The 16,039-nt window shown below is 44.8% G+C and overlaps 1 protein-coding gene across 3 annotated transcripts in view; it reads left to right on the top strand.

Annotated features, from left to right (window-relative positions):
* Positions 1–2,576, top strand: part of ADCY8 (adenylate cyclase 8) — a 149,413-nt gene extending 146,837 nt beyond the window's left edge. For 2 of the 3 annotated variants that reach the window (XM_081949854.1, XM_081949856.1), the window contains 2 exons: positions 841–955; positions 1,859–2,576. In XM_081949854.1, coding sequence (XP_081805980.1) covers positions 841–955; positions 1,859–2,346 — 603 coding nt within the window. In that variant the 3' untranslated portion in view covers positions 2,347–2,576. The remainder of the gene's footprint in view (positions 1–840; positions 956–1,858) is intronic. The other variant, XM_081949855.1, reaches the window with a different exon arrangement.
* The last annotated feature ends 13,463 nt before the right edge of the window (positions 2,577–16,039 follow it).

Genomic DNA, 16,039 nt, shown 5'->3' with positions numbered 1-16,039 from the left:
TTTTGGTTGCCAAAATGTAAAAAAGATGTGGAGACTCTAGAAAGAGTGCAGAGAAGAGGAACAAGGATGATTAGAGGACTGGAGGCTAAAACATATGAAGAACAGTTGCAGGAACTGGGAATGTCTAGTTTAATGAAAAGAAGGACTAGGGGAGACATGATAGCAGTGTTCCAATATCTTGGGCTGCCACAAAAAGAGGGAAGCAAGCTATTCTCCAAAACACCTGAGAAACTTTGAGAAGCAATGAGAACAAGAAGCAATGGGTAGAAACTAATCAAGGAGAGAAGCAACTTAGAACTAAGGAAAAATTTCCTGACAGAACGATTAATCAGTGGAACCACTTGCCTCTAGAAGTTGTGAACGCTCCAACACTGGAAGCTTTTAAGAAGATGTTGGATATCCATTTGTCTGAAGTGGTGTAGGGTTTCCTGCCTAAGCAAAGGGTTCGACTAGAAGATCTCCAAGATCCCTTCCAACTCTGTTATTCTATCTAATATTCTGTTCTGCTACTGTACTGTACTCCACTCCACGCCCCTCCCCTCCAGTTCTATTCTATTCTATTCTACTCTACTCTACTCTACTCTAAAATGGAATCCAAGGACAAATTAGATAGTTGAACTGAATAGAACTAGAATTTTCCTATGTTTCAAAGAAAGCTCTCTCTGTTGTGGTGTTGCAATACTGTGGTATTCCAAAAAGAGAATTTAGCTTCTCTCCTGGTTAATATTCTTCAACCTTTAAGTTCAATTCTCTGAACTGTTTCGGCATTTGGCTCCATTTTGACGGAGCAGCTGATCAGCCAACATGCCTGATACATTGATTCTCTCTTTCGTTCCTCAGCAGTGTGAAGATAAGTGGGGCCATTTATGCGCCCTGGCAGATTTCTCCATTGCACTGAATGAAAGCATTCAAGAGATTAACAAGCATTCTTTTAACAACTTTGAGCTCCGCATCGGTAGGTATCTGCTGAATGTTTTTAAGTCACCCCCATAGTCCTGAAGATGAGCAGGGTTCCCACCAGCTGAAAATAAAGCCTTTATTTATTGAATCACTTCAGTGCTGCTTGCCCTAGGTAAAAAATTCACCAAAACTTAAAGATGCATTCCTATGAAAACCTAGTTATTTCCAGTGGTGGGATTCAAATAATTTAACAACCGGTTCTCTGCCCTAATGACCAGCTGGGTAGGTGTGGCTCGGTGGTCATGGGACTGGGTGGGCATGGCCAGCTCAACATCATTCCCGTTGATGGGAGCTTCGCCTTTGCTGTTACAATGTAATAAGGGGTAACCAGAGAGGCAGTTTCTGTAAGCAGGACAATAAAGTTTAGGCTAGAAACAACACCAGAATGTTTCCTTCCTGCTTTCCTTACAGGATTAGCCCTGTAAAGTGGAAAAAAACAAAATGAGATCTCTTCCAACATCCGGTTCTCCCAACTGCTTAGAATGTTAACAACCGGTTCTCCCGAATGGGTGCGAACTGGCTGGATCCCATTACTGGTTATTTCCCCTTGGTGTGAGCAAGCAAGTCTTCACAAAATAGTTAAATTCACTGGAGACCCTAGATTTCATAGGATTTCTCCCAAGGGTCAAATCCCAAGGGTGAAATCCAGCAGGTTCTGACAGGTTCTGAAGAACCGATAGTGGACCAATTTGAGTAGTTTGGAGAACTGGCAAATGCCACATCTGGCTGGCCCCAAAATGGGGAGGGAATGAAGATTTTGCAGTATCCTTCCCCTGCCACACCCACCAAGCCACGCCCACCAAGCCACACTCACAGAACCAGTAGTAAATTTTTTTTTAAATTTCACCACTGATTGCTCCATACCATAACCATAATTTGCTCTTTTTCTTCTTCTTAGGTATCAGCCAAGGCTCGGTTGTAGCTGGGGTCATCGGTGCTAAGAAACCACAGTATGATATCTGGGGAAAAACTGTTAATTTAGCTAGTCGAATGGACAGTACCGGAATCAGTGGCCGAATACAAGTGCCTGAGGACACCTATCTGATCTTGAAGGACCGTGGATTCGCCTTTGACTATCGGGGAGAGATTTACGTCAAGGGCATCAGCGAGCAAGAAGGCAAAATCAAAACCTACTTCCTTTTGGGAAGAGTTCAACCCAATCCTTTGACCATGCAACCAAGAAAACTAACGGGACAATACTCCTTAGCTGCTGTCGTGCTGGGGCTCGTGCAATCGCTGAACAGGCAAAAGCAGAAGCAAATTTTAAACGAGAACAATAATTCGGGCATCATTAAGGGTCATTACAATCGGCGGACTTTATTAACTCCGGGCGGGTCCGAGTCAGCCGTCCAAGCAGAAGCCGCTGACAAGACGGACTTGCCATAAGCCTGCATCTTCCTTGTGATTTCTTTCCTTTTCTTTTTTCTTTTTTTTTAATTTCTTTTATATATGAAATAAATATATAAATAAATATGTTTTAATTTTTTTTAGAACCAGCTTTTTCTTTTTTTCCTTTTTCTTGAAAGGGGTTCGTTGCATCTACCGCCGCGCCGTTTCCCAGCCCGCGGCTCATCCTCCGAGGTTGCTTTTAGCAATGCTTCGAAGGTCCCGCTCCAATTGGGAAATCCGGGAAGTTCTGATCTTGGAATTGGGACATCTTGAGATTTGATTCCCTCCTACACATTTCTGTGCTTTTAGAAAAAGGATGCGATAGGAATTAGGCAGGCGGTGACTGGACTAAGCTTTGAATTGAAAAAATCTAATGTCCTTTTTAAACTATTCACCAAAATGGGTAGAAAAAGCTAGTCGTTTTTCCGTCCTCTGGGATTTCAACATACAGGTACTCCTTGACGTCCATCATGGAGCCTGCCCATTAGCATCATCTCCTTTTAAGAACCCCATAATCCCTTGCAGGATGAAGTCTGGGCAACTGAATGGAGCTGAGTGTTTACTGGCCGGATGCCCTTCCTGTCGCCAATGTGGAATTTTATTCAGCAGATATATTCTAATTGTGCCCAGAGAGAAATATCTGCCTCTACCTAGGATCGAACGTACCACTTCCTGATGTTGAGGCAAGAGCTCCACCTCTAGGCCACAATCATTAGGGTCATAAATTGTAACAGTCATAAATCAATGACTGCCTGATAATCAAGCAACAAATTAGTGAACACCTAAAAGTAAACAAAGTAATAGCCAAAAGCCAACATGGGTTTGTCAAAAACAGATCATGCCAGACTAATCTTATTGTATTCTTTGACAAAATAACAAAATTAATGGACCAGAGAAATGCCATCGATATAGTTTACTTGGACTTCAGTAAGGCTTTTGATAAGGTAGACCATAACCTACTACTAGATAAAGTAGAAGAATGTGGGTTGGACAGCATCACCACCAGATGGATTTGTAACTGGCCAATCGCACTCAACGTGTAGTCCTCAATGGAACTGCATCTACATGGAGGGAAGTATGCAGTGGAGTAACCCAAGGCTCTGTTTTAGGCCCCGTACTCTTCAACATCTTCATCAATGATTTGGATGAGGGAATAAATAGAGAACTCATCAAATTTGCAGATGACACCAAGCTGGCAAGAATAGCCAACAGTTCAGAAGATAGGCTTAAGATACAGAAGGATCTTGACAAACTTGAACATTGGGCACTATCTAATAACATGAAATTCAATGGTGAAAAGAGTAAGGTTCTACATTTAGGCAAGAAAAACGAAATGCACAGGTACAGTATAGGTGGTACCTTCCTCAACAGTAGTAACTGTGAGAGGGATCTTGGAGTCCTAGTGGACAACCATTTAAATAGGAGCCAGCAGTGTGCAGCAGCTGCCAGAAAAGCCAACACAGTTCTGGGCTACACAAACAGTGGGATAGAATAAAGATCCTGTGAAGTGTTAATATCACTTTATAATACCTTGGTAAGGCCACACTTGGAATACTGCATTCAGTTTTGGTCGCCACCATGTAAAACAGATGTTGAGACTCTAGAAAGAGTGCAGAGAAGAGCAACAAAGATGATTAGGGGACTGGAGGCTAAAACATATGAAGAATGGTTGCAGGGATTAGGAATGTCTAGTTTAATGAAGAGAAGGACCAGGGGAGACATGATAGCAGTCTTCCAATATCTCAGGGGTTGCCACAAAGAAGAGGGAGTCAAACTATTCTCCAAGGCACCTGAGGGTAGAACAAGAAGCAATGGTTGGAAACTAATCAAGGAGAGAAGCAATTTAGAACTGAGAAGAAATTTCCTGACAGTGAGAACAATTAATCAGTGGAACAGCTTGCTTCCAGAAGTTGTGAATGCCCCAACACTGGAAGTCTTTAAGAAGATGTTGGATAGCCATTTGTCTGAAACGGTATAGGGTTTCCTGCCTAGGCAGGGGGTTGGACTAGAAGACCTCCAAGGTCCCTTCCATCTCTGCTATTGTATTGTATTGTATTGATTTTACAACCATGTTTGCAGTGGTCATTAAGTGTCAGGGAATTGAACAGCCAGTGTCTAAATCGAGTCAGGGACGCTGAGATGAACTTGTAGTTTTCTATAAATAAATATATTTTACACATATTTACAGCAAACAAGATAGTCAGGCACTTCCCTACATCGTGAGGTAAATTGTCAGGTAAATAGCAGAAGAGCACGCAGAAGGAAAAAAAGGCGGGAAAAAGGGAAACGCCCCCTTTACCACCGGCAACCAATCATAACGTAGATTGCCTCATGCATCAGCCTGCACTCTCCAACCAATCAATTCCAACTGCTTGTTGTGGCCCATTATTCTATTTACTGTTTCAGTCATTAAATTAAATATATTAACATTAATAGCAACGGCACTTAGACTTATATACTGCGTCCCTGTGCTTTTACAACCCTCTCTAAGCGGTTTATAAAGTCAGCCTATTGCCCCCAACAATCTGGGTCCCCGTTTTACCGACCTCAGAAGGAGGGAAGGCTGAGCCAACATTAAGCAAACATGGTGATTGTAAAACAGCACCAAAAGGACCATTAAGCGAATGAATGGATCACTATGGAGTGTGTCCTTTTGCTGAAAAAAAGGAAATAAATGCCAAATGGTTTGGGCAAAACCATCCTAAAATATGGTCATATGACCGCAGGATAGTGCAAATGGCGGTAAATGCAGCCCTGTTGCCGAACACCCAAAGTTGGGCCAAGGGTGTAGGGGTGAGCATCAGAGCTCTGTATCAGAGGTGGCATTCAGCAGGTTCTGATCAGTTCTGGAGAACCGGTAGCGGAAACTTTGAGTAGTTCGGAGAACCAGTAAATACCACCTCTGACTGACCCTGCCCCCATCTATTCTCTGCCTCCCAAATCCCAGCTGATTGGGAGGAAATGGGAATTTTGTAGTAACCTTCCCCTAGAGTGGGGTGGGAATGGAGATTTTACAGTAGCCTTCCTCTGCCATTCCCACCAAGCCACGACCACCAAGCCACGCCCACAGAACCGGTAGTAAAAAAAAAAGAATTCTACCACTGCTCTGAATCTAGGTCATAAGGAGCCCCCAGATAGATCCGGCATACATTTGAACAGTCACTAAGTGATCGGTCATAAGTTGAGGACTAACTGCACTTATTCGTACTATTCCTTTATGCAGTAAGCAAATGCATAAAGCAAATGCACACGATGCAGAGTGTGAATCTGGAGTGTAGATGAAGATACTGCATAGGCCTCATCATTTGTTTATTTATTTGTAAAATGTATCCAAGGAGGATGCTAAGCTTGTCTGATGGAAAACTGACAGTCCAGTTTTGAGACCTGAGCACCACACAGTGGGTAAGCTCCCATTACTTGCCTCAGGTCCTGCCCATCTAGCGGTTAGAAAGCATGCAGAAGCAAATAGATAAATAGATACCGTGTCCACGTGTCTATTGATGGCTGATTTACAATACAATACAATAGTAGAGTTGGAAGGGACCTTGGAGGTCTTCTAGTCCAACCCCCTGCCTAGGCAGGAAACCCTATACCATTTCAGACAGATGGCTATCCAACATCTTCTTAAAGACTTCCAATGTTGGGGCATTCACAACTTCTGGAGGCAAATTCTGTTCCGCTGATTAATCGTTCTAACTGTCAGGAAATTTCTCCTCAGTTCTAAGTTGCTTCGCCCCTTGATTAGTTTCCACCCATTGCTTCTTGTTCTACCCTCAGGTGCCTTGGAGAATAGTTTGAGTCCCTCTTCTTTGTGGCAACCCCTGAGATATTGGAACAATGCTATCATGTCTCCCCTAGTCCTTCTTTCTCTTAAGCTAAACATACCCAGTTCCTGCAACTGTTCTTCATATGTTTTAGTCTCCAGTCCCCTAATCATCTTTGTTGCTCTTCTCTGCACTCTTTCTAGAGTCTCCACATCTTTGTCAGAGTGTGTCAGGCTTCTAGAAATTCCCTAGCATTTTTGGACTTGGCCTGGTCTAGGATTGTCCTATTTTCCCAATTGAAACTATGGTTTGTTGTTGTTGTTGTTGTTAGTTGTGAAGTCTGACCCATTCCTCTGCCAGTAGGACCATCACTGAGGATTCTGGGAGCTGAAATCTGCATTTTAGAAGTTGCCGCCTTGAATGGCAAAACTTTCCATTTAATTTTGTGTTGCCAACAAAGTCTGCTCTTAAATCTTCTCCTACACAACAGAGGTTGTCAAACTTTCCAATATAATTTTACATGTTCCACAAAATGGACCGAAATAGCACAGCTTCCAGTGACTTGCCTTGACACCCTAAGTAGCACTTGTCATTCTCTTATTGATGCTCAAAAAGTAAAGTGCTCTGGCTTTATCAGCTGAGTGTAGAAGTTGTCGCAAGCAATTTTTCACAGCTAAGGGTCGGCCAACAGTTGTTTCTCACCTAAAATTACATTGAAGTGAGTTAAAAAAAAAAAGCCGGGAAGATAGAAATTGTTTTTTAGGCTCACCACCATTACTGTGCTATAGAGTCTCGTTAAATTCAGCAGGACTAACTTTTGAACAGATGTCACAGTTACAGCCTCATCAAGGAGCACAGTTTTATTTCTTAGCTTGTTTGTTTGTGTGCATCTTGCCTTTATTATTTTTACAACTAACACTCTCATCCCTCCATTTTCCCAACAACAAACAACAACAACTAACAGTGAGGTGGGTTGAGCTGAGAGGGAGTGACTGGCCTAAAGTCACACAGATGGCTTCCATGCCTGAGGCTGGGACTAGAACTCACAGTCTCCTGGTGATTGGCCCAAAGTCACCCAGTTCATTTTAAAATCTAATGCGGGACTAGAATTCACAGTCTCCTGGTGATTGGCTCAAAGTCACCCAGTTCATTTTAAAATCTAATGCGGGACTAGAACTCACAGTCTCCTGGTGATTGGCCCAGTCACCCAGCTCATTTTAGCACCTAATGCGGAACTAGAACTCACTAGAACTGGTAATTGGCCCAAAGAGGGAGTGACTGACTGGCTTTCATGCCTAAGGCTGGGACTAGAACTCACAGTATCCTGGTGATTGGTCCAAAGTCACCCAGCTCATTTTAGCACCTAATGCAGAACTAGAACTCAAAGTCTCCTGGTGATTGGCTCAAAGAAGTGACTGACTCAAAGCCACCCAGCTGGCTTTCATGCCTAAGGCTGGGACTAGAACTCACAGTATCCTGGTGATTGGCCCAAAGTCACCCAGCTCATTTTAGCACCTAATGCAGAACTAGAACTCACAGTCTCCTGGTGATTGGCTCAAAGAAGGAGTGACTGACTCAAAGCCACCCAGCTGGCTTTCATGCCTAAGGCTGGGACTAGAACTCACAGTATCCTGGTGATTGGCCCAAAGTCACCCAGCTCATTTTAGCACCTAATGCAGAACTAGAACTCACAGTCTCCTGGTGATTGGCTCAAAGAAGGAGTGACTGACTCAAAGCCACCCAGCTGGCTTTCATGCCTAAGGCTGGGACTAGAACTCACAGTGTCCTGGTCATTGGCTCAAAGAAGGAGTGATTAACCCAAAGCCACCCACCTAGCTTTCATGGTTAAGGCAGGACTAGAACTCACAGTCTCCTGGTGATTGGCTCAAAGGAGTGACTGACTCAAAGCCACCCAGCTGGCTTTCATGCCTAAGGCTGGGACTAGAACTCACAGTCTCCTGGTCATTGGGCCAAAGTCACTCAGCTCATTTTAGCACCTAATGCAGAACTAGAACTCACAGTCTCCTGGTGATTGGCTCAAAGGAGTGACTGACTCAAAGCCACCCAGCTGGCTTTCATGCCTAAGGCTGGGACTAGAACTCACAGTGTCCTGGTCATTGGCTCAAAGAAGGAGTGATTAACCCAAAGCCACCCACCTAGCTTTCATGGTTAAGGCAGGGCTAGAACTCACAGTCTCCTGTTTTCTAGCCTGGTGCCTTAGCCATTAGACCAAAGTAACTCTTTGACTTCGTTTGTCTACCAAACGTTTTAATTTTATATACATATTACATTAATAATAAGTATGTTAGCCGAGTGCTTCCTGGCTTCTATTGACTGGGTGCATTAATACAATAACCACAACAAATTCATTTTAAAATGAATGGGGCAGAAAATAGGGAACTAATCAGGTTGAAGAGGACTATGGAGCTAATAATACACACGGCTGTGTTACTGTACTGCAGACTCAATGTATTATTTCAGTGGAAACCTTATGTTTTATTTACGACTGCTAATGGTCATAAATAAAATATAAAGCAATTAAAATCCAGTGAAAAGGAAGGGCTCAAACATCATTATCATTCCCCAAGTTCAAACAGCTCATTGAGAAAGGTGGCTTCGAGTCTTCCAAATAACAGAATAACAGAGTTGGAAGGGGACCTTGGAGGTCTTCTAGTCCAACCCCCTGCTCAGGCAGGAAACCCTTTACCATTTCAGACAAGTGGTTGTCCAATCTCTTCTTAAAAACCTCAAGTGTTGGAGCACCCACAACTTCTGGAGGCAAGTTGTTCCACTGATTCATTGTTCTGCACCTCGTAATAGATTAATAGATTAATTCTATTCTATTCTGTTCTGTTCTACACCTTTATAACTGTCTAGTTTGGTTCTGCAGCCCAACAAGACAGACACAGTCTTCAGAGGATAATTAGAACTGCAGAAAAAACAATTGCTACCAACCTGCCCTCCATTGAGGACCTGTACACTGCACGAGTCAAAAAGAGGGCTGTGAAAATATCTACAGACCCCTCGCATCCTGGACATAAATTTTCAACTTCTATCATCAAAATGACAGCTATAGAGCACTGCACATCAGAACAACTAGACACAAGAACAGTTTCCCCCCCATGCCATCGCTCTGCTAAAGAAATAATTCCCTCACCACTGTCAAACTACTCACTAAGGCTGCATTACTATTTCTATTAGTCTTCTCATCATTCCTACCACCCATCTCCTCCCACTTATGACTGCAGGACTGTAACTTTGTTGCTTGTATCCTTATGATTTATATTTAAATAAATATAAATGCCCCCAAAGCCATGTCACTCCCACAGAACCAGATTCAAATACAAAATTTGAATCCCACCACTGCAAAGGATGTGTTTGGTCTCCCCAGCAGCAGCTTGTAGCAGGGAAATAATCCAATCCAGATAATCAAATATTTTGCCTTCCCCACCTCTCCACTTTATCGACTTCAAGGGGGAAAAAAATAAAAATCAAAGGATGAAATATAAACTGTCCATTTCCAGATCATTCAAACCACACCAGGCCATAAGTTCTCACTCTGCAAGAGAATATCAATAGGTGAAATATATGATACAGAAGAAAGGAAAGCCCTCACCCCCACCCCCCAAAAATGTTTGCTTTTAAAATCCATAAAAGCTGCCAGGCTGAAATAGACATTTTGTGAAACCGTCGGAAGAGCTAAAGTAGCAACCTGCAATTTGCTTCGAGGGTTTTTTTTTTTAAGCGTGTTGCTGTTCTCTGCAGCTTCGCAACAGGATAAACCATAAACTCCGGATAACAAAGCGCAAAGCGCAATTCTTGCTTGGCCTAGTTTCTAGGCTCCTTTGGAGTGGATTTCCAATTTATTTTCATTTTATTTAACATGAGACACCTATAACCTCCAGCCAATTTATTACCAATCCTCCTCCTCCTCTTCCTTATTTTCTCTGTTGTGCACATAACATGCTGTTCCTGAGCAAGGCAACCAAATTATGGCTTCATGTGAGGTTGTGGCTCACACAGCATAGCTGGTAGGGCAGTATTTCCACTCCATAGTCCCTCGAATAAAGGGAATTTAAGAAGAACTGTTGATAGAAAAGTTGCTAGGAGCTATAACATGAGGAAACATTTGCATATAAAAGGAGAAATTGTGATGTACGGGCGTTGTCAAGATTTGTTGTTTGAGCAGCTAGAAAAGCAACAAATCTATTTACAGCATGTATCTATTTAGTAAGGGAGAATTTTAAATCTTTCCAGGGTCTTCTGACTTGAACCTGCCACCTTTACAATGCTCTCACTATCATTAAACAATTATAAATCGTGATTCCCTAGAAGTCTCAGCATGTGTCAGCCTTTGGATGGGGCACCACCAGGTAATCTTAGAGGTGTAGTTTAGACTGAAAATTTGGGGGTGGGGATCTCAGCCAACAGCCCACACCTTCACTGACTGCCCTTGCCAAGACAACTGCCCAGTTATGTCCATGAAGAATGTGGGATTTAAAATCAACTTTATGGAGATTAATCTCCGTAATCTAATTGCGTGTGTGTGTGTGTGCATGCGTGTGTGTGTTCCAGCATAACTCTGGAAGGCTCAAGCAATTTCAACCAAACTTGGTACACAGATGACTTACTCTCTGGAGGAAAATACTGCGGGGGTAAGACACACCTAACAGCCCCCGGGGTGTGTGTTCTGTTAAGATGCAGCCCGTTGTGCTGTACTGCTCTACTGGCTTCTACTGTACAGCACAGTAGAGTTACCATGGTAAAGGCTTCACACTACACCACAACCCTCTGATAAGGGAGAAAATCCAACATTTGGTCCGGACATTTCCCCCCTATAAATAAATACCCGGGCGACGCCAAGTTATCACCTAGTTTCAAATTAAATCTTCTGTTGCTTTGATCAGCCCCTTAAATTACGGTTAGATAATTTATGATTCAGTGCGTTGATGTGTCTCTGAATTTGCAGGAACCAGGCCATTAGAATAGCTGATGGGTTTTAAGAAGGTATTGTTTCAAGTACTGGTAAACCTTCTCTCCCACCCAGAATGGCCGTTGCGGAGCCTGATGTTTGTCTGCCTGTTTCTTATAGGTTTGTGCCGCTTTAGCCAGTGCCTTTTTGACATTTCCCCAGGTGGCTTTCAGCATCAACATCCAATCAGCCAAGCTGACTGAGGAGGGGGGATCCCTTGGATACTCAGGCATTGGGACGAAGTCCATACCGCTCACTCTTTTGAATGGCGTGAGTTCTGTGCTACTCTGAACAGCATTATTGGACGCCACCTCCGCAAAAGATAAAAGCTCTGCCCAATTGGACTGCTGATAGTTCACGTAGCACCTCAGGTACTGCTCCACCATCACGTCCAGTCTCCCTGCTGCCCCATTGGTGCTCAGATGAAAAGCTGAACTAAGACCCTGAGATGACCCAATGGACCGCAGGAACTCCCTCCAGAACTTAGTCGTGAACTGGACCTCTCTGTCTGAGATAATTCTTCGAGGTACTCCATGCAGTCGGTAGATATGCTTCACGAACAGTTTAGCCAGCTTGTGAGCCAAGAGTAGTCCGCTACAGGGTATGAAGTGTGCCTGTTTGGAGAACAGGTCTATTACAGTCCAAATCACCGTGTTTCCCCCACTTTTTGTCAACTCTACTATAAAGTCCATTGCGATCTCCTCCCATGGCTCCTTGACTCTGCTACTGTTTGCAGTAGTCCAGGGGGTTTTCCTGGTCGTCTCTTCATTATGGTGCAGATGGCATGACTTTTCACGTAACTATCTACATCTTTCTTCATGCCAGGCCACCAGAATTGCCTCTGGGCTAAGTGTAAAGACTTTAGGAACCCAAAGTGGCCTGCCAGTTTGGCATCATGACTCCTCTGGAGAATTAGGGTATGTAGGGATTCTGGGACGTAGAGTTTCATCCCCTGCCATGCAAGGTCATCTCTTTTCGTCAAGATGTGTTGGTTGTTTTGGAACCAGGGATCTGCTAGCAGTTTGGTTTTGAGCCTCGTGGTTAGATCACTTGTGAGTTGGTCTTGCCAGTCACGGCGTTGCCGTCTGGTGGTCACTTGGGCAGCAGTTTGGGTAGAGGGAATGATGGCGTCCACTACGTGCTCCCGTTCACATTTGTACTGAGGCATGCAGGAGAAGGCATCAGCTAGAAAGTTCCTCCCCCCTGGAATGTGCTTTAAAACAAAATCAAAACAGTTGAAGTATTGAGCCCATCAGACTTGTTTGGGTGATAGTTTCCGTGGGGTCCTAAGTGCCTCCAGATTTTTGTGGTCAGTTCAGACTTCGAACGGTTTCTGGCCCCCTTCCAACAGGTGTCTCTAGGTTAGCAGTGCCCATCTCACTGCAAAAGCCTCCTTTTCCCACGCAGCCCATCGTCTGTAGAGGTGCTCGTGCAACACCTCATTTATTAACTGCATGAATACTGCTGGAGGGCCCTGCAGTCTGAAAGGCATCACTTTGAACTGAAAGCTCCCTGGGGGCAGTTGAACGCTGTTTTCCACTCATCTCCCTCTCTGATATGTACTCGATAGTATGCTTCTCTGAGGTCTAGTTTGGTGAAGACTTTTCCCCTGGCCAGATGAGATAGCATGTCATGAGGGGGAGAGGGTATAGGTTGGGTACGCACACACAACCTCATAGTTCCATCTTTTTTTTCTTTGAAGAGGACTGGCACTGCGACCCGTGGCTTGGCTAGCTCAATGAACCCCCTTGCTAGGTTTTATCTATGTATTTGCCAATCTCTTGCATTTCCCGGGTGTCATGGCGTACAGTTTGGGCTTGGGTAGTTTTGCCCCGGGGATGATTTCAATGGTACAGTCTGTCTCCTGGTGGGGAGGCAGAACATTGCACTGAATACTTCTGCGAGGTCCTGATATTCCATCGGAATCAGTTTGGCCTCTGGGTTTTGTCAGATGTGGTTGCCAGTTGTTCTTGTGGGCTCTTTTGGGGGGTTTCCAGCATGGGTGGTGTTTCTGCTTGCTGGTGTGGGAGGGGTTGGGGGCCCCTTGATATCCTAAGTCTGCCACCATATAGTTGGTCCCCACTTGTCTTGGCAGGAAAGTCACAGTATGACTGTGTCTGTCATTTTGGGGGCTTTTATGAATCAAATTACTTCCCAGTGATCCGCTAGCTCTAGCCTCACTGGTTCAGTCAGGTGGGTGGCATAGGCTCCTCCCATTAGGACCCATCCACCTGCTCAAACCAGATCGGGTGGACCGGTCTTTTTGCTCTGATCCCCAGTTTCAGGACTGTGGTTAGGTTGACCAAGCACCTTGTGCAGCCTGAGTCTATTAGGACTTGAATATCCCCCTGGTTTCCTGTTTTGGGAGCTGTGAGGCATATTGGGAAAAGGAAAGGGTGAATTGGTTCTCTCACCATTGGGTCATTTTCCCCCTCGCCCTCGCTGTCATATGGTTCGGGCAACTGGTTGTTGCCTGGGATTCCACCACTTTCGCCTGCAGGGGAGGGGCATCTGCATCCTGGAGGGCTTTCCTAGATGTGTTGGTGGTCCGTTTGGGGCCTCATTCTGGTTGTGCCCTGGGTTGGTCTTCCTTGGTTTGGGGGCTGGGGTTGGACATGCAGCTGCCATGTGGCCCATCCCCCCCGCATCTGTAGCATTTCAGCAGACTTCGAGGGAGGGCTGGTCTCAGGGCCTGCTGTGGTACTGTGGTTCCCTGTCAATTGGGTGGTTTCAGGTCAGGTTGACCTCTCTCTTTTGTGTCCAGTTGCTTTCTCATGTCCTTGGCACGCAGCCCGCTGTCGACTTCTGTTGCTACCCAGAACCACTCAGAGAGTTTATTTGGGATGTCGCGGTATGCGGTTAACTGGGCAATTTGCTTGGCCAGGCTTATTCTGAAGAAATGCACCAGCAGTCGTTCTGGTAAATGGGGTAGCCTTCCTATGACCCTCCTAAATTCATGGAAATGCTCTTTGATGGGGCGGCCCCTCTGCTTTAGTTTGCTGGGTTCCTCTTCCGTATATGGGTCCTCCTCCTCCCCCTCCTCAAATCTGGCCTCTAGCAGTCGCAGGAAGTCATTTATGTCTTGCAGTTAGGGAGCTCTCCTCTTGTGGAGGACTGCTAGCCATTCCCTTGCTTCTGCCTCTAGACCAGTGTTTCTCAAACTTGGCGACTTTAAGTCCTGTGGACTTCAACTCCCAGAATCCCCCAGCCAGCATAGCTGGCTGGGGAATTCTGGGAGTTGAAGTCCACAGGACTTAAAGTCGCCAAGTTTGAGAAACACTGCTCTAGACCCTCTGCGGTGGCATTCACCATGGTTCTGGGGGATGGGTAGAGGTGCCCATAGTGTTCTAGATGGATATCAGCTGAATCAAGGAATAGGGCTAGCTGATCTGAGCCTCCATCAAACTTTCCCCTGAATTGGGGTGGGTTGTTCAGCCCTACTCCTCCAACCTCCTGTCGGCCTCTGTATGCTTTCGCCTGATATGGCTGGCCGTCTTCTTCACCCCTAGTTTGGAGAGAGGGAGGGGGTTGCCTGCTCTTGGCAGCCTGCCTGCTGCATGGGAGAGGCACTAGTTGCCATTTTGGGCTCCTTCTCGTTCTATCAGGAGGAGGAGGGGGCTGCGCTCCAGTCTGCATCTCCTCCCCTCAACAGGATCAGATATCCTTCCCCTCTCTTTTGGGCGGCATGATGGCCCCTCATCACCAAGGGTGGCCCAGTCAAGATCCTCCTTCAGTTGCTCTATTGCACTCCCTAGGGATTCCATCTGGGGCTTTGGGAGCCTTGCTTGTTTCCAGTCCCACCTCCAGTCCACTCTTGCCAGCTTTCTTGAGACTCTTCCCTGTATCTGGGGACTAGGGCAAGGGAATTCCACCTCAGCTGCTTTAGAGGTTGATTTCCAAAAGTACTCATCTTTTCTCGCTTCTGCTGCTGGGGAAGATATCGCTGCTTGGCATTGCCGCATACCTCCAGCTGTGATCAGTCTTTTCCTTCAGCCTCCTGTTGCCTGATTTTCCCTCCACGCACCCAAATATTGGAGGAGTGTTTGGAGTGCCCGGGATTCAGGAGACCCGGAAATCTTAATAGATTTTTAAAAGTCAGTTTCGGCTCTCTGTGAAGTTTCCAAGAGCTGACAATTAATTTACGAGCCTCGAGATAAAGTTAAAAAAATAACCCATTCATTTATTGGGACTAACATCTTGGCACGGACTTCTGTGGAGCCGAAACTAAATCCCACTTAATGGCATCTGAACTTTACCCCTGTCCCCTCCCCTCTGCCTGAAGTCATCAATCACATTCTCCAACAGGACGTTACGGCAGGGTTCTGGACATGCACATTTACATCCCAGTTACAGACATATGTGACTTTTTACTCTGGCCAAAAGTATGCATGGCATTTTCCCCCTTTCTCAAGTTGATAGTAGTCATGGAAACGCTTTAGATGTTGGCATAGAGAAAAGGAACTAGTGGAGACAAGAAAGGAGAAAAAAGTTGTTTTAGAGAAAAAAGGGGAAGAACCAAAAGATGTGAGAGAGATAAGGGCAACAAGAAGCACACCACCTAAATACACATAGAATCATGTCAGGAGAAATCAAGATTCTATCATTGAGTATCAATGGTCTAAACTTACCCCAGAAAAGGAAACAACCTTTAATAAACTAAAACATATAAATCCAATAAAACAAACAAACAAACAAACAAAACATTTGAATTATAATTGCAATGCAAGAGGTCCATATAACTAAACGACAGATCCAGATCTTGGAATATCCTAGATTGGGTAACTTTACATGGCATTAGCTGATCAAAAGAAAAGAGGAATAGCATTATATGTTAAAGACACGATCCAGACTGTTCTATGTGACACATTTACCAGCAGCAAAAGAGCACACCTTGAAGCTATGATCTCCTTTGCAGGTGTGTCCAAGTCTCTTTCTCCTTGTCCTTTAAACACAA

The sequence above is a fragment of the Natrix helvetica genome, assembly GCF_964273705.1.
Source record: "Natrix helvetica genome assembly, chromosome: 4".
Taxonomy (NCBI): Eukaryota; Metazoa; Chordata; class Lepidosauria; order Squamata; family Natricidae; genus Natrix; species Natrix helvetica.
The sequence above is the reverse complement of the archived record's forward strand: the minus strand, read 5'-3'. Positions and strand labels throughout refer to the sequence as shown.